Here is a 26051-nt window from a genome sequence, read left to right on the forward strand (position 1 = left end):
TGAATTCACATCCAATAAGGACACAGACAGAGATGCATCCCAAAGTGAAAACTTTATTTCATCAACAGAGAACTTTTCTTAGAAGAGATGCTTGAGAGCAAACCATAAAAGTCAACTGAACATCTTTCTGATGAGGCAATTTGATAAAAAGAAAACTTCACAACCTCCAGTGGACGCCCATGTAACTACACCATGGACATCCAATCAAACAGCACCTCGGGGAAGCACTTCAAATATTTTGCACCTAAAACAAATGGTTCCTCTGAACAAACCCATAATGTTCGGTGCTTAAATGCTACTTGATGCATGAGGTTAACTTAAGCCATTCTCATCTTGACTGTGACAGGAATCCACTGAAAGTTACACCTAAGGAGGAAGAATTGAGCCTATTATAGTTTTAAGAATGAGGATTCAGGCATCAAGCTGTGTACCGATGCTTCCTACAACTTTGCAATTCTTTAAAAAAATATATTAAGGTTTTAAATGACCTTAAACGAAAACATTCCAGACCTCTAAAAATAAAATGAAATGTAGAGTAGTATAGTAAACACAAGTTTTTATTTGCAAGTTCCAGAGTTTGTACTACACACAAATGTAGCTTTGATTATCATCTTCACCATTAAAAGCATACAAATCTTCTTCTGCACACACATCTCATGACATTTCATGAGAACATTCAGCCAAGGGCACTTGAACACACCTTCTTACTAGACTGCAAGCTGTGTGTCTGTTGGTTAATATTTATATACACTGCTGTTTAACACACTGGCATCCTAAGCAAACATTTCATAGTACATTCCATCTGTTTAGACCTAGAAAAGTATGAATCTCTTAAATTTAGCAAAAGCCTGGCCTTCACATCTATTGCTTTCTATTACTACTGACCTTTAGAAATCACAATGAACACAAACAGCATTTAAAGGACTGTACAGACCTTTAGACCACCCAAACGAAAAGGTGAGAAAAGACCTGGCCACAAAGCAAAATATAATAAAAAACATAAATAGATATTTGCATGATTAAAATTTAACATTCTTGAAAAACTGTAAACTTTTACGTTAAGCCTTAAAAAAAAAAAAAGAACATTCATTAATCCACCAACAAATGTCTAACAGACAAACCTTCAGTGCACACACGTCCTTAAGTGCTTCTTCTCAGAAATATTATTGATAGATATTGAACTTTCTAGCAGGGACTAGCAGTGAAACAACATGAATATCCTGTGTTTAAAAGATGATTAGTCTGTGCGGTGAACATTTGTGTTTGACTACGTGCACTTCCTAAGCTGTTGAGAAAGAACTGTTGTAAATGCCTCGTGCGAGGTTTAAAAGTGCTGCGGCCTACGCCTCTATTACACATCTACATATAGTGCGACAGTGTACACAGACAGTGGCAACACTGATAGTGGCGACATCTTAGAAACACCAGAAGTACATTACAGTAACATTAACAGAGCTGTTGTGGTATTGAGAACACTGTAACGTGAATTTAGAGCAAATCATTTCTGGCATTTGCTGTTTCCATGGCTCTTGTTCTCTGTTTAACATCCATTTGTTCATTTCGATGCCTAACAGTCTTGGGAAAGTTGAACTTGAAACACTCCTCCGCCATACCTTTTGTAATATAATCTAATAAAAAGTGGTGAGTCCAGCGAGAACAGAATGGAGAAAATACTGTATGATAAGGCAGCATCTGGCATTTTGTCAGAGTGGCATATATGCAATGAACACAGTATAGATCCTATTCATTACACCTGAAAGCACTGGCAGCGATGTATGTGCATTGGCTCAAGCAAAGGAAGGGAGAAGAAGGACACTGACCTACAAACCGAAGCTAGAAGGTCAGTTGGTGTGAGCCTCTACCCTTAAGCTCTTAAGTAAAGTGCGGAAGACATGTAGGGAGGCACAAGCTGATTTGAAACTGCCTGATTTTTATCACTTTCCTGTTTTCTACGACTAAAGCTTTCTCTCTCTTGTATACTTTCAAGTGATCTCAAAATCATTCTTTTGTTCTCTGTTCCAGCAGCTGAGCATTACATGTTAAAACATAATAGAACAAACAAAAGATAAATCAATGTTTTTCTTCGTGCATTAAAAACCATTCACACTAGCACTAGAAGACTGGGATGTCACAGTCATGCCGTCCTTTCGATTGACAGGTGGTTTTGGTACATAGCTGGACTGGCATGTTTCTTAGAGACATGTCTAGTGAATGAATATCAGCTGACATATGTCAAAATGGAGCTTACCAGCTTTAAAGTTTAGCAACAGAGTGCCGACCTTTAACTATCAATGCAAACCTGCAATGCATACGTACCCCAGTAGAGACTCAGGTATTTTTGGACACAGTTAAAAACACCAAATCTATACCCTCTCCTCCAGACCCATCACCTAGCGCCAGATAGCTCTCTACATTTATATGGTTGCTGTAGCGGTGCAGGGTTGTGACATCCATCCAGGATAAGTGGAGGGATAGTGGAGTCGTTTGTTGTATCATTTCATCTTGGAGCGCACCTGCAGCAGAGTTGGGGTCTGCTCCATGATGCGTACAAGAAGCGTGTCGATGTAATCCTCTAGATCTCTGATCAGAACCTTCATCTTCTTTAGCTCGGTCTCGCGCTTCTCCAGCAGTGCCCCTCGCTTCTCGTACTCCGCCCGCTCCTGCCTGAGCTCAGTATCCCGCTGGATCAGCAAACTCACCAGCTCGCTGTGGTTCAGGTGATAGTACGAGCCTCCTCCTTCTACTAGTGGCTAAAACAAGAAGGACAAGATTTTGAAGTCGATAAAAAAAGTCACTTCTGGTTTCAATTTGATTTGTGATCGTGTTAATGAAATAATTATTGTGAGTAGTACTAGTAGTAGTAACTGAATAAAAAAATTACATCACATTTCTTGTTTTTTTTTTTACTCTTTCTTTATCAAATAAATACAGCTTTAGAGAAATCTTACAAAATTATATATATATAAAAAAAGCTGCTCCAAACTTTTTAACGATAGTGTAAATGTGGGAAAATTATATCTTTATACTCATGCAGTACCTTCTTGTCAGCATCCTGGCCTGTTCGTCCTGAGTGGATGGTGGATTTAAGCTTCTCAAGTACGGAGCGACCCTCTGATCTTTTCTCGTCAGGAGGTGTCAATGGCTTCACTGGGTGTGGACTAAAAGACAACGATATGTCAAGATTAGATGGGGAAGACTGTTAAAAACAAAGATGAAAGCTTAATATAATAAACTACGGAATTTATTCACAGCATCACACCAATTAAGATGTTTTCATGAAAAGTCCTTAGTTCTGATTGAAAAGAGATCCCAAGAACACGATCAGTCACCATCCCATAACCCCTTAGACCAAGTGCATTAAGGGTAACTGAGTTTAAAAAAAGAATATAAAAGAAACAACCAAGTCCCCAAAATCATAGAAACTAAAAATGTACTTAGGCAAGCTTCCTGTGGACTGAACAACACACACTCACAGCTCACTAGGTTAACACCTGCTAATTGAAGCGAGGCTCCCCCATCTCTACTGTATGATCCACCAGAGAGTGTGAGCCTATGTGTGACTGTCCATAGAGAAATCAAAAGACGTGCTGCTACCACAAACAAATTAACACAAGAGAGAAGATGTGGATGAAGAGGAAGAGTCCCCCTGCCAACCAGAGGAAGAGAAGTGCATTGATGGCTGCATATAATAAGACATCCCAAAAGACACCTTGCCCAACCCCGAAACACTATTTTCACAAGAAACATACCTCACACCACATATTTGCAAAAACAGGAACTCTGTAGTTACTGAAACTGGCAAGATGTCAATGGTAGATTCATGTAGAACCTCAGTTTATGATGCTTTAGCCCACACGTAGTATAACACCAAAATCATTTCTAGCATGGATGGACTATATATTGATGGTCTTATCTCGATCAGCCAATAAATGGTACTTTTTAATGGTATCTGTGCAATATATTTGAGCAAAATATAAATAATCGATTATCTGCATTGGCCAAAATTTCAATGTTGGATCAGCACTATTTTCATAGAGTAAACATTTTCAGTTTCAATAATTACAGATTTTACCTTTTAACATCACTGAAGACAATTACAAAGAGAATGAAAGTGACTTGTGAGCCCAAGGATAAAAAAAGAAGACATTCAGGTGTGCCAATCACTGCAAGATCAAGACCTTGAAGAATCAACCCCGGTCTCAAAACTACAGCAAAGCTAAATGAGACCTCACCTGCTCTGATGACCAGATGTCTGTGTTCTATCCTGGAGAAAAAGATTGTATGCTGTAGAATTCACAGGCTGCACAGCAGGAAGAGGAGCAGCAGATTCTGGACATGGCAATGACTCCATTGAGGTAGGGGGAATTGTAGGGAAGGGGAATAGCTGGGGCAGCACAGCTACATCTGGTGTTGAAGAAGCTACAGGTGAAAGGTCGAACAAAGATGTTGTAAAGTTAAGATTATGATCATGCCTTGAAACCATTGTTGACTGGTCGAAGGGAAAAGGGACTGATGGCTGGGGTAAAGGGGGCCAGTGCACTGGAAATGAGACCAGTGTCACAGAATGTTGAACATCTGGAGTTGTCCACACATCAGTATTTAAATCTAGAATCTCTGCTGGTTTAGGATTTGGTTCCAGTTCATTGTGGGTTTCTGCAGATTCGCGGTTTGCAACAGAAACTTTGCTAGTACGAAGAAGGTGCGTTTCAGTTGGCTGGGGTAGAAAGATTTTTTTCAGGTCAGAATAAGTTATGACAAAGTCCTGAGTGATACTGGAGGTTTGTCCTAATGAGCAATTAGAATTGGTCAACTGGACTAAATGCAAGTTGTCCTCTGATACATTCCCAAAACATTCTAAATCAATGGATCCATCATGTGGGCAGGTTTTACACTCATGTACCAGACATGTGTTTGTATCTAACAGCGGAGCCTCAAGTTCTGCTATAATTTCTGAGGTAACAATTGGCGACATATCTGTGGGAAAGTCACATTTCTCAACAATTTCCCCTGAAGGGTTGCACTGTAGCATTGCTTCATCAAAATCTGACTTAATCATGTTCTCAGATGAAGTATTGTGTAAAGAGGCTGGCTTTGGTGTAAAGGTGTGAGTTTCTGGAAGGAGGTCCAATAGGCAATTATTTGGTAGAACATCCAGAGGAGATTGTTGTTTTGCCAAGGCTTCTGGAGAAGAAATAATCTTCTGTGCTATGACCTGATCTTGCCTACAACCCATTTCTGGTAAACCTTTTACAGATGTGTCATCTTGTGACACAACATTAGGAATATGGTTTGGCAAGGATTCAAATTCTGAAGTGTCTTCCTCAGACAGATAATGTCTTGGTTTCACTTCCTGTGTGAGCTCTAAACTAGGGGACACTTGGAAATCCTGTTGAGATACACAAGTAAGATACTGTTCTGAGTCTGCACTCTTGTACAGGCTGTAAAGAAGCACTCTATCAGGTGAGTTTGGATCTGATGTATCCACCCCTGTCCCTGTTGTAATTCCAGTGGTGGGATGGAGATCTCCTACAGGAACTGCCTGTCTATTACAATGTGCTATTTCTTCCTCTTCACTTATGGTGCTAAGTTGACTTACCATGTAATCTTTCGTAAATAGACTGGTTGACAATTCACTGTCTTTTTGTTTGTCTTCCCGCATGTCATTAGACATGGATTTTAAGAATACTGAAAAAGGAGGACCGTCAATTAGGTTCTCAGGAACAAAGTCTCCAATTTCAGGACAGCCATCTTTACTACTGACAACCTCTAAGAGATAATTTCCTGATTCGTTTTGAAGCATGGCCTCCATAACTGCATCCCTTTTCCCTCCGTTCTTCACTGGCAGAGCAATTGATACTAGGGAACTCTGCTCTGAATGAACATGGAATACTGAAGACTCAGTGGCTTCAACTAGGGACTTTCCACTTACCACCACATTTTGAATGAGTGAGGCATCTGATCTCCAAAATTCTTCATTGGAATGTATTATAGTACTTTGAATGATGTAGGCCTGTGGAGAAAGATGGTGTTCAATAGACTGGTGGTCTTGATCTCCACCCAAGGAATCAAATGGCAAAGTTGATGTTTCCACGGTGTCTCTACAGAGTTGCATAGGATCCCCATGGATGGTCACATACTCAAAATCTTTAGCTAACTCTACCATTTCTGGCCACTCTGATGTTTCAGGACTCACAGACACCCTCTTCGAAATTTCAAAGGAGATACTAGGAGGAAGGTCAACAGTGTCTGCTTCTGATACTGTTGGCTGTGTGACATCGGATTTGGCATTTTGTTTGTTCTTTGAGTGGCCTTCAAGAGTTGTGTCATCAGCACTGTCTTCGTTATTAAAGCGGGGTGACAGTGCAGGATAAGGGCATGCAAGTGTATTCAGTTCAGAAAACTCTAAACTGGAATTTTCAGGTAAGGAGTTTTCGGATGAATCAAGATCAAATTCTAGGATGCCATGCGCCCCATGAGCAGTGAGGCCAGGCTGGTTAGAACTAGAGCAAATATAATTAAAATCTCTTCCTGAAACTTGAGGTGTGTTAGCAGCAGTTTCCTTAGATGTCTCTACAGTACTTGCTGAAGCAGTTTGTCCAAAATCAATTGGGTAATTTGTATCCGACACCATTAAGCCACCCAAAGCACCTGAGAGCTCTTGATTATTTGTTTTTAGAAGGATAGCAGGGGGTTTAACCAAATTTGTTGTTTCATTCACCTCCTCTGACTTCAATCTGTCCTTAGCTAAATGTTCAAAGTCATCGTTTTCTGTCAGCCTCTTGAAATGAGTAATTAAAGGATCAAATGGGATGTCCTTTTGGGAAGGTCCTTTTTCGTTTCCAGTCCTTAGCAAATCTAGGGTGGCGGTACTGCCACACTGTGAGTGGGTTGAGCTAAAGAGAGAAGGCACATCAGGAGTTAAAGGAGCAGCAGAACAAAGCTCCTGAAAGAAAGCATTCTGCTGTGTGTGTGGGAGGTATGGATTGTCAAAAAGGGGTGGGGGAGAAGTGAAGGGATTAGTGTTCTTCGACAGCCATACTCTGTGAAGGGTCATTAAAGGTCAAGGGTACAATGGGACAGATTGTACAGGCACTTGAGTCTGACTGAGGAGACACTAGCGGGGGCTGTGAAAGGAAGGTATAAAAAGTGTACACCATTAGTGACTGTGACCTCCATTAAACCCTTAACAATGGCGAGACACACTAATGGCCAAGGACCTTCACCATCCAAAATGAAAAATCTTTCAGACAAGAATGACTGATGTCCCAGTGCATGTGTACTAACTGTGCACAATGCTATTTTAAACAAAAACAACATAATAAATAAAGCGTGTGTGTGTGTGCATGATATTATATGATGAAATTAGCAGAATAAAATCAGAGCACAAAAGGTCAGGTAGATTCCCACAGTACAATGGCAAACATCTGCATATGCACATCACAATAGGTCACATGATAATGCCTAACTATACTACAGTTTGATACATTTTGTGTACTGTATCAAAGAAAAAAGATGCAGTAGTCATGCCTTGTAATGTGAAAGTCAGTATGATGCAAGACAACAGAACAGTCTCTGGCTAGACTTGCTCTACCTTGAAACGTATAGAAACACCATAACAATCACCCAACTATATCAGAGGGAGAGGTGAGAGGCAGAAAGGCCGAGCAAACAAGACTTTTACAGACTTTGACATCTATGCTAGGGGTGTCCATGGTTAACCGGTTAACCGATTAACCGTTAAAAATTGTGTAACCGAGTGAAACATTTTGCTCGGTTAAGTGACGTCAATGGCGTGCATTGAATTTAGTTGTAATACATTTTTGCACCACCAGAGACCGCCAGAGCGCTCCCAGACATTTGTAATGTCCACAAGAAGAAGTCATTTTTCTAATATGAAGCGGGCTAATACGAGTGATGGGGCAAAATGCAAGTATTGCAATACAGTGCTTAGATATACTTCAAGTACAACCTCGTTGTTGTAATCTCAACAGCCAACACCCGGGCATCATTAGGCCGGTCAGGACACACTGGATGCGTGGCGAAAGCATCTCAGCTGCGTGGCGTGTCTGTTTTTAATTCGGTTCCCATGTTAACAGGTTAGAGCTTGCCGACTGCCTGCGTGAGACGCGCGGCTCAGGCGCGGCTCGACGCGTGCATGCTAGAAATAGAACCGACGCCTTGTTGGAAGCGTTTCCAGGCAAAGTATAATAGGAAAATATGTTTATATGTCATTTTGTACAAAAATACATATTAATTCATGACATTTTGATATTTGAAAGTCTATAGGTTGACATAAATTCAGATATAAATGTAATTTAAATAAATAAATAAATAATTATCGCTTTTCAAATATTGTACGTGTCAAACATAGTCATAGTCATAGCCTTAGCGAGGCGGCCGCGGAGTCTGCTTGTTACCTTTTGCCTTATACATTTTAGGCTTATTCTCAAATTCAGATTGTGTTAATGGGCGGCATTATTAGGCAGTTTTAATAGGACAATTTGACCGGAGAGATTAAATTTTGTCGGACATTCCTTTTTTTTTTTTCGGCCAATGTCCGGAAATTACTATGGTTATGGTTACTATAGCACACTATGGTTAACCGAGTATTAACCGCTAAGGGCCTCGGTTAACGGTTAATGAAAAACTTGAGAACGTGCAGCCCTAATCTATGCCCATATAGTTAAAATCATACACAAACTAAATCACTTTTCGCTTCAAGGAAGCAAACATAAGAGAGCATGTGAATGGTTGGGGTATTTGACATGTTCCAGTAGCGGAACTTCTCTGACAATTCTATGAAATCATTTGAACTGTATGTCGCAGAGGTAATAAAAACATGCAAGAAGCCAGTTGCTTAGGAAAAGATTAACAATAGTTGTGAACTAAACTTCATTTTAAATGGTGACTGTCAAAATAAAAGTTATTTTTATTAGTTTTTTTTTTTCAATGTTTTTATGTTAGCTCAAAGTTTAATCTGTATCCTTTTAAAAGGTCATTAATCATAAAGATTTTGCCTGTTATGGGACATTTCATGGGTAAATAATAACACATTTATCTTCCTGCCATCAGGATTTCAAGGGACTTTTTTCAAATGATTGCATCAAGAAATAGCACTGCTATTTGCAGAATTTGTGCTTTTTGCTGTGTATTCCCACCATAAACCATAGTCTAGGTATTTAATTTTGATCTTAAAGTTATCAAGAAGCAAATTCCAAAAGGCATTTTTGCATCTTTGACCGACTCAAATATGGTGCTTTTTGTAGGGTCATTCCAAACCAATGTAAGCAAGATCCCTTTCAAAACGCCCTTAGAAGACATATGCAGAAGACGGTAATTTCAATTAAGAATTTTACAGTTTATGACAACACGACCCTAGTAGGGTCATTTCTTACCATTTTAAATTCTGAGGTCTTACTTGGAATTTCAAAACCCATGACACAAAAGAACAATACTGGAAACAAAAGTTGTGTTTGCCTGTTTTTTAATTAATAGGTTTTAAAATAAAGTGTCAGTGATATCTTCGCACATGAACCAAATGTGCAGATATGAGCTGTAATGCTGCTCTCTTCTGAGTAGAGTAATCTCACTTCAAGTGCCCTACAGAGTGAGTACAACATAATGATGCTCACTGTGGAATTTGCTCCAAGACATCAGCAGGAAACCTCAACATGAGATTAATTTGATGTGCCTGGAATTCACAGATCTTAATTAGCTAATATTGCTTTCTTTTTCCCCTCTAGTTTGCGTTTTTGCTGAAAAACTGAAGATGTGACATAATTGCAAGCTCTCCCAATTAAGGCAGTGATTTCATGAATTTGCTAAATCCTAGGGGGTCTTGTATCTGTTTAAGATTGATCGTATCTGTTGATGCAGCATAAAGTGCTGTTTCTCTGCTTTACAAAAACCCAAACCAAAGCTCTGAAGGAAAAATATAAAAGAAATAGATCAGAGTGTGATCTACCATCACCCATGAAAAGAGAAAATATTTACCAAACAACGTACAGCATACACACCTACAACAGAAACAATCATGTAGTTATACTGGTTTAGGTCAATAACAGAATTAAACTGATTGACTCCTCCCATTCATAGCGAACACAAACACTCCCACACATATTCAGATCCATCTGTCTGCAATGCAAAAATAGCATTTGCTGATTAAAACGGAGAAATCAAATCTTGGTATTGAGGGGGAAACAAGTGTGAAAGAGGGAGGAAGAGAGAGAAAGAGAAACAACTCAAGAGTTCAGATTTCCAGGCAATGCCTCCCTCTGCAATGCAGATGCTGAAACCAGATCTCTGGCTGCATGTCACAATGTTCACCCTTACTGAACCACAAATACAAACACACACACACTGATGCTTCTATTTAGTATTTCTATCATAAATATGGCAAATATAATTTTACCTGGGTTTACTGTGTGAGTCCTTGGAGCTGAACCATCCTTTATGTTTGACTTCTACATGTGGTTGAGCTTGTTCTCCTTCCCCTTTGCTGGCAATTGGTCCTTTCCCATGTGAGAACAGGCCTTTCCTTTTCTTGCTCTGTGTCTCTCCAGCAGGTATCACTGTTTCCATCTCCACCTCATCTGTAACTCTTCCAGCTTGCTCTAATGCTGCTACAATGGCGGCTTTTTCTTCCTCTCCAGGTTTATCAAAGGACCAGCGACGGCCATCCACAGGGCCGCCGCTCTGCTTGTCTTCCCCACGGCGAGAGAGGTTCTGCAGGGAGAGGGAGAGAGAGGAGCCCTTCTGAAGCACCCCGAGGGCTGGAAGCAGGGGCTCGGGCCTTGGCTTGGACTTGGTTGGCTGCGTTTCTTGGGATTTCGGTTGAGTTGCATCGGTTTTCTGAGGCTTAGCTGGAAGCGTGGCTGCCTGTGGTTGACCTGACTTTTGAGTTATTGGTTTGGCTGTCTCTGGCTGAGGTTGCTGTAATACGAGTGATGGTGGGTGGTGAGTGAGAGGAGATGTTTCCACCGGATTCCCATTCACACACACCGAAGGAAGCAGAATAGTGGTGTCGTACTCTGATGCCAGAGAATGAGGCACTGGTAAGCTGATGTCGTACATCACATGTTTGACGGGAGAAACCTGTGGTGAGGGAGCCACTGTGTGCTCTGAAAGAGAAAGAGCGTTATTGGTTTCTTAAATTTGTGATGTAATAAATAGAAACAACAGATATTTTCTTTCATATTTTGACATTTATCTGAGTGAAACAAATGATCGTAAAAGAAAAAATGTAGTGTGGGGATTTAATTTTGTATATCAGTTGTTGATTGGATGGAGGCAGATCTGAATTTGAACTTGTAAGAATGGGCGGAGTTTAAGCAGACTAAATGTCTGGAGAGTGCAGAATATGTCACCAGGCAGAGAGAAGTATGCAGTTTCACCGAAAGGTTGAGTTATAACATTTTGATTAAAAATTAAGCAAAAACAGTAGTAAACAAAAATAATAATCAAATCTGAAAGGTGAATTCTCTAGGTTCAATGCAATTTAAGCTCAGTTAGCGGCACTTGAGAAATAATATTGAATCTTCACGGTAACCTTGATTTTATTTTTTGAAGAAAATCAGTTGGTTTTTAATTTGTTTCTTTAACTTTAAATCATGTAAATGTCTTCTAACAAACCCCCAAAACAAACGGAATAAACATATTATGGGCACTTTAATATGTGTATCGTTTGAGCTGTAAAACTGTTAATAGTGTTTTAGGATTGACAACATTACATTGTCATGACATACATGATAAAGAAAATGGCATGCTAATAATTTAACAAGTTTTTAATGGCTCAACTTCTAAAACAAAGTATTTGAAAATGTATAGATTGACCCCATTCACTTGTAAAAACCTCAGTGTCAACCAGATTTGAGCTTTTTGGTTCGTTTGTCTGAAAGAAAAGCAGTGGAAATTGATTTTTATGTTTAACTTTTACTGAAACAAGAACACAAAAAAAAAAAAAAAATGCTGTAGTGCATACCAGGACTGTTGTCTGCAGTCAGATTGCTGCTGTTACTCGGAGAGTTGGACAGATCTGAGACCACCACGCTGATACCTGCCGTCGGGCTGAGGCTGCCGCCCCGCGATGAAGACTCGCTGCTCTCGGAGCCCAGTGACGTGCTTGAACGCGTGTCTGAAGACTTCCTCAACTTCCCACGCAGAAAAAAACTTCTCATCTTACTCCTGCGGACCTCCCCGCCTTCATCATCCTCGTACTCTTCCTCACCGCCCCCATCGCTCGGCAGCCGCCCCCGCATGCGTGCCAGTGCTCCGTATCCTCCAGGGACGATAGCAGAAGAGGACTCTTCTTCATCACGGCTCTTCTTAGCTCTCATGCGTTCTCTGAGCTTGTCAAAAGCAGAACGAGGTTTGTCCTTCATGGAAAGGTCGTACATGCTGGCCGTCAGGTTGTGCCGAGTGAACTGTATGGTCAGCTGAAGCTCCCCTCGTTCTTTCTCCTTTTTACCAGTTTTAGAATGCAGCCGGTGCCACCTATGAACAATAACGAGCAAAGAAAACCGTTAGATGGATTCCCAAATTAAAGTATATCAGAAACTATATCATATAACTCATAATATTATGTAAATACAAACTATTATTTTAGATACGATTAATCACGATTAATCGATTTGACAGCCCTATTTTTTATATAGTTCAACTTTAAACCAAAGCTAAACTGAGGAAGACACATATCTTGATAGAAGTATGAATCCTGACAACAATCCTCAAAAAAACATCATATGGTTTGGTTCAAAGGAGAGCCTCACAGTATCTACAACAAATTTATATTAACATTGGCTCCATTTTAGAATTCATTTTTATAGCAATGCACAAATGCAGATATTAGAACTGTTTTATTTATTAATAATATTGGCTTTATATATATCGTATTTTTCGGACTAGTCGCACCTAAGCATAAATCGCATCAGTCTAAAAATACGTCATGACGAGGAAAAAAAACATAAGTCGCACTGGACTATGAGTCACATTTATTTAGAAACCAAGAACAAAGAGAAAACATTACAATTTTTTAATGTTTTGGCGAATGGCCATGTAACGAACTGATATCCTCCCACCTCACCCCTCCCCCGATGCCATCGTCAATCGTGATGTTTCACTGTAGTCTGTAGACACCGTCTGATGCCAGTTTGGTAGACATCGCCCAACCCTAAGTCAGTCTACTGAAGACTGAAGAATAGATTTATTGATCTGACGCTGCTAAGGTTTGCCAAGTGCCCTCTCCTCTGCATTCACATCCACACGTACAGTTCTCATTTTCTATCAAGTGAAAATACACAAACTTAGATCACAATGCAAATGGGCTTACGGCTAAGTGAAATAGAGGATTTCCTGATACTCAGGGTTTTTTATTATTATTATTATTTTATGTAAACACAAACAAATTCACACACAAACTCACACATGCTGACAAAAGCAGAGCTGGGACAAGAAGGTCAGCTTTCTTCCATCAGCATTATTGCTTTTCTTGGCACTTCACCTGACACACGCACACACACACCAGTAATAACATTTTCATATCATTAGAAACTTGGCTGTTTAAACAGCTCTTTGTCAACACATTAAAAGAAAACAATTAACCAATTAACAGATGAACAGGCAGATCCACCCACACATGAATGTCCATTAATTATTTACATTTACTAATACATTTGGCATTATTGCAGTGCTCTGTGTTGCTGGTAGCATCACATTCAAGTGACAATGGGATGTGTTTTGCGTATATATTTTATATATGTTGTGTTGCAATTAGTAATGGCATTGGTAATACATGAACGTCTAACATAAATATAGTTTTTTTCTGTTCAAGTTAAACACAGAGCAAAGCCACTTCATCTAAAAATGAACGCCCTTTGGTGATCATAGAGGTGCGAGTATAAGTACCTTCACTCCTTATTTTTTCAATGCCATACATTTTCTCTCTCCTGCATAGTTCCATTGACCATCCACTAATTTATTCGCAACAGATGAACACTATTATGCCCACACTTAAAATATGCCAGCAGGACAATCTAAAGGTGTAAGAATCTAAATGAGCAGCATGATCAAAACTTTGATGAATAAACTGTTGTACATAATCTACTGCATGTCTTCTGTCATCTGACTGATAGTTTATGCATTTTAGCAAGTAAAAGGCCTTTTAATATAATTCTATATAATAATTATTTCTTTTTGCTGTGATATCTTTAATGGTTTAAATAATGTAACATTTACTGGACTGAAGGAACTTGACTAATTCATTTCCATATATATATATATATATTTTTTAAATCATGTTAAAATGTGAGTCTCAAATATACGACATATATCTCAGTCTTTTAAGGGATGTTTATTTGTTCATCTCTCAATCATCACTGCATTGCATTATATGTTTTGCCTCCCACAATAAAACTTGATAAAACTAAGCACCTAATATTTTTTGTAATCACGATTAATCACATTGTGATGTACGGTGTATATTTATTATGTATATGTAAATATACAAACGTACACGTATATATTTGATATATGCACATGCATTTATACATAAATATACACAGTACACAAACGTTAAGTAAACACAAATTTTTATTTTGGATGCGATTAATCATTTGAAAAAAAAAACAACAACTGTATTTTCAACTGGGAGATATAGAGTGAAATTATTTACATGCATTTTAGTCTGTTATAAAGACCTCACTGATTTACATCAAATGTCTCATAATTTCATCTTTATTTTTGGTTATAAATAGCCAAAGTTTCTGTCTCTAAGAGGTGTTTTTCCTCATTAAGCTCCATATTCCCACTATATCACTATAGAAGTCTTAAAAGCCAGATGTATCAAATATTATACTCAAAAAAAAAAATACAATAAAACTAAAAACAAAGGAAACAATTGCCTAATGTTCAATGAACTCAAACTTTTAGTTATGCACAATGGTGTGATCGAACAATGCCTGCTCCACTGAGAAAAAAAAGCAACATTAACCTAGTAAGTAAAAATTAGTAACTGAATATTTTGTTTAACTTTACTCAAAGAGTTGTGTGTGAAGATCTTAACGTGATGGGTGAAGCACAAACTGTGACTTTCTGTGTCTTAGAACATCTAAAGATCCTAAAGCAATTAGTCAGCAAGTCGATGTTTCCTTTTCATGTTACGGTTTGTTTTCTTTGTAGCATCTTTTATGATAACCACACCAAACCAATTAGCCCAAAACACCCACTAGTTCCAGTATGAATCTAAATAACCCCCTGATTCAGCACTGCAATCATTTCACCTCTGTGTGAGGTAAGCAGCAGACTCCTGACTCCCTCTGCATCCAGCAGAACTGGCACTTTTACAGTGTGGTCCTTTCAAAAAATGCAGTAAACGGATGGAAACAGATTTTGTGCCAGGTATATAAAAATCTGACGGTTTTCCATCTGACTAAATGCTTTAATCATGCAGTGCTGAGTCAAGAGTAATCTAGTCTTACTATGGTAATATACCAACCCACACACTAACTACATGATTCATCATTCTACCCAATTCACCACACCTACACAAACTAGGGGATATACCAACACGATCTGGAAATCACCAGGTACCAAGAAGTGAGTAACACAAGCAACATCTTCAGCAAATATTAAACCTTCAGAGTCAATCTTCAGTGTATTTAGTAAATTTAGAGTAGATGTCTGCTATAACTGAGATTAACAAAACTCTTTTGAGCCAGACTAAAGAGTTTTTTAATATACAACTTTGAGTTTGTGTCAAATGGAGATTATACTTAATAAAAAGCATGAAATAATAAATATTTATCTTAAAAAAAGATTACCACACATTTACATGTGCACAGCATCTTTGAGTCAAAGCCTGTGAAATCTCATCAGGGACCAGCAACTGTAACTTTTTAATTATTTATTATTATTTATTAATTTTTTCAAAGTAGAATAAATATTACAATAAACAATTTTACAAGAAAGTGAAACTAACAACTACTACCCCTCCAACCCTCATCCAGCCCACAGCACATCCAAAAATAGTACAAAACAGGTAAGTAAATAAAATGGCAACAAAAATAATGAAAATATTTTAAGAGACCAAGATCTCCCTGACTGAACACATACAGTTGACCGGTTTAGTATTACACGTCCGTGCTGTTGACAATTCCAGATATGATATCTCCAGTAAGGATTCAAGGAATTTAACCAATGTTTGATGGAAAGGTCATGAGGAGGTTTCCATCATTGAACTAAATGTTTCACCAAACAAAGGTACGGTCATCTGAACGGTCTCCCTTTAATAGAAACATTGAATGGGAAACAGTGTGGGATCAACAGTTCATTTCATGCATCCATAAATCCTAATCATCAATTCATCCATTTCAAAATTATTCACAGGGCATATTTAACCACATACATAAGACATGTTATGGGTTGATCACCACACCCTTATTGTTATTTTTGTGGGCCAGGTTGCCTGGATGGGCACGTTAATGCATATGCTTTGGGATTGTCCAGATGTGCAAGATTTTGGGCTTGATGTTCTGTACAAGGTCACTGGGACTTGTTTTCCTAAAGATCCTGTTCTCTTACTGTTGAATGATAACTCTCAATTTTCTTTAAAAGAAAAAGAATGGAAATTTTGGTTAGCTGCCTCGACAGCTGCAAAGAAACTTTTAGCATACTGTAACTCTAAATATACAGTACATATTTACAGAAGTGTCTGACCAGGAGTATTGGTTGGGATAAAATAGCTGCACCAATAAGCTCATTTAAACTGACTAACTTTGGTCCTTTAGACATATATGACCATGTGGATATTTACACTTGTTAACATTTTACTCTTTTTTTTTTTTTCAGCTCTAGAACACGAACCCAACTTAAACAACTTGCATCCGTGTTGTGTCTGTCAATAACAATTTTAATAATTAATTTCATAATAATTTTTTTTTGTATGCATCTGTCACGATTTACTTATTTGTACTTATTTCAAAACAGTTACTGTTATTACATGAAAAAATACCTATTATGTTATATGGCTGGGCAATATATCGAATATTAGCGATAATATCGGAATAATTTTGACAACGATGTAAAATTTGACAATATTGTGAAATCTAGCAAATTCAAGCATACTTTCCCAAAATAACAAGGCAAACGTCTAAAAACTTTACTACGCGAACTCTCATGAGTGCGGTTGCCAGATATCAAGAGTTCAAAACCCACGAATCTGAGCTTCGCTGTTAGATAGATACATTTTTTTTTACTTATTTTAAGCAATCTGGCAACCATGCGCACACAAACGCTAGCTCCTCATTGTGGAAGCGCCGCTGCAGATGATCTGAAAAAAAAAAAACAAGCTGGAGCTTAGCGATTTAAATGAAAGCATCATTCAGCCACTCTGTGTTGTCATAAGATCTCAACTTTGTTTGCGATTTTGGTCGCTGTATAAATGCACTAACTAATCGCTACTGTGTGAAAAGAGAAACAGTCTATGGCAATGTGGAATTACTAATGGGAATTTAACTTTTATAATATTTTTCATTTGTTTTACCAGTTTTCATAATATAGACAGAGAGAGTGTATAAGTATTTGGTTTTTAATATATATATATATATATATATATATATATATATATATATATATATATATATATATATATATATATATAGAAGAACTTTAAGTATTTGTTTCTTTTAATTGTGAAGATATTGGCTCACATTTAACAAAAACCTAAGGTTTAGCTTTAGGAAAAATTAATAATCATACTACTTGAGATTTACATAAAAAAAAAAACATTAAAGCACAGTTTGTTTCATTTTTATCTTTTTATTCTATTGTATTTGTCATTTGCTTTTTTATTACTGACAGTTTAATTATTTTCAATAATTTTGAGGACTTTTAGTTTGTTTTTAATTTCACTGGTCTCTACAATGTAGATGTCATAGCAACCTTATTTACAGGAAATACATATTTGACATGTATCACTATCTTTAAATAAAACCATTCATATAAACTTTTGGTCATATGGCCCCCTCAAAATCATGTGAAATAATCGTGATTACAATATTGACTAAAATAATCGTGATTATGACTTTTGCAATAATCGTGCAGCCCTAATTTGAAGGCAGCTATTGGATCATTAAGGGTAAACGTCATATGAGATTATGCATTACTTTACAGAGAGCTTAAATATTACAAGCTATTTGTTCTGCCTTGAAGGGGCACTAAGCAATATTTGAAAAACGCGTTTGACCACAGTGTGGTCAAATCAGCAGTAAGGGGCATGTCTAGTGATGGTAGGGAGAAGAGAGGGCTCAGTGAGTGCACTGGACGGATATTAGCAGATCGACTATAGATAGCGAGAGAAGTCAGACAAAAAAAAGGAACATTTTGGAGGAACAAAGAATTAAAAAGAAGGGTTGTGTTCAGGCAAGAGGTAGGACCCACATACATTTTGGAGCAGCTTTCCAGCAATGGAGAAAACTGAAGGAGCCAGAAGGTCTGAAATCAGATGCAGAGGTTGCTTTTAGGGCTGGGCGATATCTAAAGATATGATCATGCACATCTAGTCAATAAATCTGGTTCCGTGATTACCACTAAATCGCCATCACCTGCTTTCAAATGGAGCGGCATTTAACAGAGCCGTAGATCACTGACAAGCTACGCAATAACGCGTTCATTATCGAATACATGTCGAATTCAATAATGAACACAATATTGCGTAGCTTGTCAGTGATCTACAGCTCTGTCTATTAAATGCAGCTCCATTTGAAAGCAGGTGATGGCGATTTAGTGGTAATCACGGAACCAGATTTACTGACTAGATGCGCATGATCATATCTTTAGATATATCGCCCAGCTCTAGTTGCTTTGTTTCTTCTTAGGTGAGCTACATTTATTTTGCTTTTACTACACAACTATTCTGTGTTGACTTTTGGCTGAATATGCTGCAGCCGGCAGATAGGGTCATAGCAGATTGGGCTGTGGGATGATATGTTGCAATACATTGCGATACTGTAAGCAAGGCGATATTGGGATATTTCTTATTTTAGTAATAGTATATATTCTAAGGAAAGCTGTCATTAAGAATGCACCACCATATGCAAACCATATGCAATAAATAAAAAGTGTTTAACCAGAACACAGTGGGATTTGCATTTGCAATAATCAGTCCCTGTAACATTCAACATTATTGAACCAATTTTTGTGCAGTATGAAAAAAGGAGGATAAATTAAAGTGCTAGCAGAATATATATATATATATATATATATATATATATATATATATATATATATATATATATATATATATTATATTAGACGCTGCTTTAAAGGTTCACAGTTTACAATTGTATCACAAAATTAATACAGATATTTAACATTTTCACATGGATTTGACAGGTTTTTACATTTAGTCATTTAGCAGACGCTTTTATCCAAAGCGACTTACAAATGAGGACAATGGAAGCAATCAAAATCAACAAAAGAGCAATGATATGCAAGTTATAACAAATTTCTGTTAGCTTAACACTAGTACACGTAGCAAGGGCTTTTAAATAATGTAATAAATATAAAGAAAACAGATATAGAAAAGAATAGAGCAAGCTAGTTTTTTTTATTATGTTAATTGTATAATAAATGAAAAGACAACAGATAGAATAGAAAAAGGACAGAGCAAGCTAGTGTTAGGTCTTTTTTAAGATTATAATTAGAATAGTGAGTGCTAAAGTTAGAGGGTCGAATAAAGATGGAAGAGATGTGTTTTAATCCGATTCTTGAAGATGGCCAAGGACTCAGCTGCTGGGAATGAGTTAGACAGGTCATTCCACCAGGCGGGAACAGAAGAGCGAGCCTCTTCACAAGGGTCGCAGCAAGCGGCGGAACTGAGAGGAGCGAGAACCCATAGACAGTAAAAGAAATGGACACAGCAACTCCAATGGAACTCAATTGAGACAAGTGAAGCCCATTTTAAGCTATTTTTAGCACTTCCGTTTCTGACATGCACACTCCAACGAAGCTTGACGACGTCAGCAACCTGTCTGCCAGATGTAAATCTTCTAGTAGCTGTGCGTGCAAACTGCCATCGTTAATCTTGCAGAGACGGTGAGCTTGAGCGGGGAGTTGTTTGGCGTGAGTGAGCAGGAGTAAGTATTCTGATTAATTATTTTGTATAGTATTTTAAAATGTAACACCAGTATGCCATATTAAGTCAATTCCCTGCGAGCTACTCCTCCTGACTGTACGGTAATGCGACAGAGAGTCGAGTGGTTATGACGCATTAGCCTATTTTTACAAAAACTGTTTCTACGGGGCCATAATGTAACATAGAAGATAATGGAGCCCTTTATACATTGTCGTGTATCTTTAGAAAAAAATATTGGACAACTGGAGTCTTTAAACACCTCAGATGTAAAGTTATTCGCTGTCCAAGTGACGCCAACATGAATGGGAGGTCAATGGGATGCTAACGCAAGTGAAGTTCTGCTACAAGATGGCGGCACCCGGCCGACTTCAACTTCTGGTCGACTTCCTTGCCGCCTGCGAGTACCACAGTCCCGCAGTGGACGTTACCACAAAAGCCCACATGACGGCACACTTCAGCTTTGTACACCGAAACATGAACTGGGACAATCCTTTCACCCTCCATTATTATCAGCTAACTACAATAACGCTAACATCAGTGGCGTATTTATGCTAGTATGACATGACACTCAGGATTTGCACAGAGATGAAGACTGCCATCTAGCGGTCGGGAAATAAACTCAAACCGAAACGCCATGAATCTTGTATGATTTTTTTATTTATAAATTTTTTTATTGATATTGCATTTTTGAGAATCGATACAGAATAGCCAAACAAAATACCGCGATACTCGTGTGTATCGTTATTTTCTTACACCCCTAATAGCAGAAGCTGCCATCTTCACTGCCAGGGTTGTGTTCGTACATGTGGGTGGAGGTATCACAATAGGGGCAAGGTCCTGTTGGGGTATGGGCGTGTTTGTTTTGTGCTTTCAAAAATATCAACATGGTTTGGCAAAAATCACTTGCACCTTAGTGCATCTTTAATGTGTTATTTCACCAAAAAAAATTAATCGCTGATTTGGAACAGATTTGGGGAAATTTACCATTACATCGCTTGCTCGCCAATGGATCCTCTGCAGTGAATGGGTGCCATCAGAATTAGCGTCCAAACAGCTGAGAAAACCATCACAATAATCCACAAGTAATCCACCCAACTCCAGTCAATCAATTAACATCTTGTAAAGTGAAAAGCTGCATATTTTTATGAAACAAATGATACATTTCTCCAAATCGGTTCCAATGAAGAAACTATTTAAGTATTAAGTGCTAAGTTTTATATATTTTTTATTTTACTATTTAAGTATTATATTTAACTATTAAGCCTATATCTTCTAAATTTTCAGCTCATTTTTATTTTGGGGTGAATTACAAATGGTGCAATGGATTACTGGCGTACTAAATATATTAGAAGTGTGAGCGATTTTGACTTATCACGATTTTTCCTAAAATTTGACTGATTTGAGTTACAGTCTAATTCAGGCTACCATTTAATGACTGTGTGTAGTGCACTAATTTGGTGGATTATGTAGGCTTCCACTACAGTGCACGGTTACAAAATAATTGTAATTGTCTCACATTACCTATAGTCTTGACCCTGTCAGAGTATCACTTGTCTCATAAAAAAGGGACTTCCTCAAATAAGTTAAACACATCAATTCCAGTTATTTCTCTACAGAAGTGATACCCAAAGAGCTATAGAGAGCATCACTGAAGGTCCTCTATATAATACAAATAAATTATTTCTTATTTGCTTGCCTGTTACAGGAAGTGGGGCGTGAACTGAGAATAAACCTCTCACAGCTATAGTGTTAGATTCTAGATATAGAGCCTCACTCACCCACAGCTACTCAGGAAAATATATTTCCTCAGAATTAGACCCATAAATATATGCACAAACACTCTACACACAGGTTAAAGACACCTTGAAACACTTTCCTTTGCATGTTACAGAAAAACATAAGAATGTGTTTTCTTTTGTCTCAGTCTGGATGAGAAATGTGTAAGTCATGCTCCACTGGTCTGATCTAATGTCTAGTTTGAGTTATTCTTAGCTTCTGGTTTCTGTTATCTAGCACCACAGCTGCTTCTGGTATCACTCTATAAAACTATTGGTTACTTTTGGAGAACAATATCTTAATAATCGTATAATGAGCAGCTGAAAAATAACATGACATTAATTTTTATTCTAAACCAAAAAAAAAAAAAGGTTCTGTTAACCGTTTATTTATTAAGGCCATTTTTAAAGCACATTTTTGCATTGAATATTTAATTTAAATATTTGGCAAATAAACTTTGTCAGTATAAAAAATTGATTTTTCAAACAGTTTGTAATGCAACAGAGTTTGCACATTACATGCAGGTCATGTTAACTGGCAAACTATTTTTGGTGCAGTGGTAATGCAATTAAACAGTGTGGTACTTTTATTTTATTAGTAAACTTCAATCTTAACCATCTTTGAGTTACTAAGATTATAGTATAACCTAAAGAAGAGGTTCGAACAACATTCGTTTGTATATTTGTAATGGATCTTAATCGATAGACCTATGAAGTCAACCTCATCTCACGAGAAAACCTAGCAATTTCGTATTTTAAAACATATTTTTTTTAGAAAAAAGCAAGCATGAAGATCCACCATCTAAACATGATCATCACTGGAGTGTAAGCAGACTGTACTAAAACCGTGTGAATGATGGTACAAATTCATACAAATTGGCCAAAATGCTATGAACTATGAACTGCCAAAAGACTGTGTTGGTGAAGAACAGAGAAAAATACATTTAAAGAGAAAACACATGACCCAAGTCGTATGCCTTGCTTGTGCCTTAGTCTTACATAATCAGAAAGTTGACAGAGCAAAGCTAAACGGCTCATACAAATAAACAATGTCACATCCAATACTTTGTATGCAATTTTAGCAACCTGAATCAGACAGATGTAAAACACAGGCCATCTACACAAGTGTTACTCATTACTAATACTGGAGGCCCCCCAACACTACACATTTTGGATGTCTCCCAGATGGGACACACCCAGTTGAGGTCATGGAGCCTCTACTAATAAGCTGAAGAGTTGAATCAGGCGTGTTTGATGACAAGATGCGACCCATTAAGAGGCTTGAGGAAAAGGGCACAGAAAAATGTCCCTACTTTCCTCTGTCAACATACAGGCCCGTTTAAGAGGGCGTGTCTGCAGAGGAACACATTGCAGCACTCTTGAGTGAGACATATCCGACTGGGCTAATTGCACAATGTTCATTCTCATTCCTATAACCAAAGTAAAAATTAAATTAAAATTCAAATAAAAAGCCACAACTGTTGTTTCAGACTGACACTGGTAATAATGACAACGAATACATACCAAACAGTTGTCTACACGCAAACTTACTCATTTTTCATGCTTTTCCGCTGGTGAAAGGCTTCGTCCAGAGGTATAACAGCCTGGCCCAGAAACACATCCAGTCCTATGAGAGCTCTGTGCATCACGGTGAGAGTCAGGTCGCCACTACCGGGTGGGTACGCGTCTCGCCCTCCCTCCTCCAGGATCCCCGGCTGCAGCTCGAACGCGCATTCCTCGCCCCATTCCGGGTCCGTGGTCTTCTCCATTAAGCACGTGGAATATTTCTCTTTGCCCAGCTGGATGATGGTGTAAACGTCGCTTGTACCGTGTTTTCCCTTCGCGCGCAGCCCTCGGGCCCGTAGCACAGTTACCTGCACGTGCGTTGGCAGCCATCGCTGATCCTCTTCACTCTTCTTCACCAAGGACATGGTCACCGGTGCACCGCACACGGACACGGACACATAGACCGTGGGGCAGCTGGGAACGGCTGTTCTCCCGGTCTAGCGTCGCTTGGTAACCGCCAGCCTATCGTCGTGGTCCACAGCAAAACATTTTTTAGGATTCAGCGCGCGTGACACGTCGAGCCGAACAGATGAAGTGTCTGGTCTGTCTGCGCACGCCGGCGTGGGTCGTTTCTCCGGGTTCTCCTCGGGTTCCTCTCTGCGGTCTTTTAGAGCCACCTTGCAGACCGGTCCGCCGACGTCACTGCTTTCTGCTCTCCGCAGGACAAGGAAGTGACTAGAAGCGGTACCCGGACTACAGCATAGCCTACTGCATTCGTGATGCTGTTAAATACATGTTATAGGCTACTGTGCATTTAGAAAAGCCTTATATTAAATAAACGTTGTTCGTTGTCGGACCGCTTATTATAAATGCTAAAATGATACCTCAGTCGAGCTACCCTGCGAAGGAATCTGAATACTGCCTTATGATGACATAATATTGCAGATAGGGTGATGCGCGGACTTTAAACGGCGAAACTGCGAGTTCAGAGCTGGTTGTCCTCAGAAACTCTGCCACTTATCCATTTTAGCTCACATCGAAAAACATTAAAAATTCATGAATTTTTAAGTAGGGTGCAAAAGGTCTTTATCCGTCTTTAAGGGAAAAGTGTTCCCTGTGTAATGTTAGATGTTAATTTGTGTTAAAATAAGAGGATAAAACATTGAATACTGGCGAAGAGCCATGATTTGTATTAAAATATATGTTAAAGACTCAACTTGGGCACAGAGTGTTTATCTTCCTGGTTAATCGGTTGCACTTTATTTTACAGTACGTGTACTAACATGTACTTATAGTGTACTTACAGTGTATTTATCTAAGAAAGTTCTGGTAATACAGGGTAACTACATGGGGTAGGGTTAGGTTTAGGGGGTAGGTTTAGGGTTAGTACCTAGTTATTACATAGTTATTGTAAGTACTATAATAAGTACATAGTATGTACATGAGGAACAGGACTGTAAAATAAAGTGCTACCGGTTAATCATTTCATTTCATAATATGTAGGTATTTAATCCCAATTTATGTATTATTTTGCTTTAAATTCACCAATGATGTACATACTTTATAAATAATTCACTTTGCACATTTCTCCTTACAAATCGACATTAATTTGCACATGTAGGCCTATCACAACAAATCAAGGTCTTTTTATCCCAGGCCCTTTTCGCCCACACGGTTATCAGAATTTCTGATCACTGGACGATCATATTGACTCTCTCATATTGTCAAATTGCATACTTTTTTCTATCCCTTGGATATATCTAGTTGAAAAGATAAAAGAATCTCCTACCCATTGCATGGTAAATAGGGGCCAAAAGGAGACCATTAATACAGCTATAGGTAGTTGAAACTTTTCTTCTTTTCTTTTTTTTAGGTTTGGCACAATTAAGATTTTAGGTTACACTTAACATATGGGTATAAGAGCAATACTTAGAGATTGTATTTTATTAAAAAAATTTTTTTAAGAAAGATGGAGTTTAGTATATCATAGCACAAGACCGTCACTCTTTAGGATATTTCATTAAGCAGTTTTAAAACATTGTTTCTAACATCATGAATTCTACATAAATATCACTCTTTCTTAGACTACAATCTTGAAAATTTCTTCTTTCTTGTTGGGGTCCTGATTAGCAGCATCAAGGATACCAGAGAAAATGCCCATTTAAAAATAAATGTATTTTGTAAAGCTTTTGACAAGACTCAATAATCGGTGAAAACTTTTTACATTTAATGTGTAAAATGAGATAAATGGTAAAATATAGATTTATGACCAGCCCAATATAAATTAGACCCCAAATAGATAAATGCAATACATGTTATTGATAATACTTCCATATTGTCATATGCTGCCATATTTTACACTTCGCAATGCGGACAACACACACTAAATGAAAAAAAATAGAAAAACAGAAAAAATACTGGTAAATATCTGCCAGGAAATTTGCACAATTCTAGATTGTGTTCTGTGTTTTAACCCTGAAACACAATATGATGCAATGCATAATTCAATATATGGGTATAACACCTGTGAAAAATCAAAACAGAAAATTCCTTAATATCAACACAGTACACTGACCAATATTTTTTACAGACTTTTATAAGAATGCAAGACAATTTCCACACTTTACTTGAAATTAATAAAC

At 38.0% G+C, this 26051-nt stretch overlaps 1 protein-coding gene across 2 annotated transcripts; it reads right to left on the reverse strand.

Moving 5' to 3' along the window:
- Window positions 1–539: 539 nt before the first annotated feature.
- rab11fip5a (RAB11 family interacting protein 5a (class I)) lies at window positions 540–24434 on the reverse strand. 2 transcript variants are annotated; one of them, XM_026278826.1, is made up of 6 exons: window positions 23455–24434; window positions 11981–12492; window positions 10412–11120; window positions 4233–6893; window positions 3038–3158; window positions 540–2750 (listed from the first exon to the last, which is right to left on the reverse strand). In XM_026278826.1, the coding sequence occupies exons 1-6, from the start codon at window positions 23832–23834 to the stop codon at window positions 2493–2495; spliced, it is 4641 nt and encodes a 1546-aa protein (XP_026134611.1). In that variant the 5' UTR covers window positions 23835–24434; the 3' UTR covers window positions 540–2492. The 2 variants fall into 2 exon arrangements, with proteins under 2 accessions (XP_026134611.1, XP_026134612.1); XM_026278827.1 differs by lacking the exon at window positions 4233–6893 and having other exon boundaries at window positions 23455–24340.
- Between the last annotated feature and the right edge of the window lie 1617 nt (window positions 24435–26051).

This window comes from Carassius auratus, chromosome 13, assembly GCF_003368295.1.
Source record: "Carassius auratus strain Wakin chromosome 13, ASM336829v1, whole genome shotgun sequence".
NCBI lineage: Eukaryota > Metazoa > Chordata > Actinopteri > Cypriniformes > Cyprinidae > Carassius > Carassius auratus.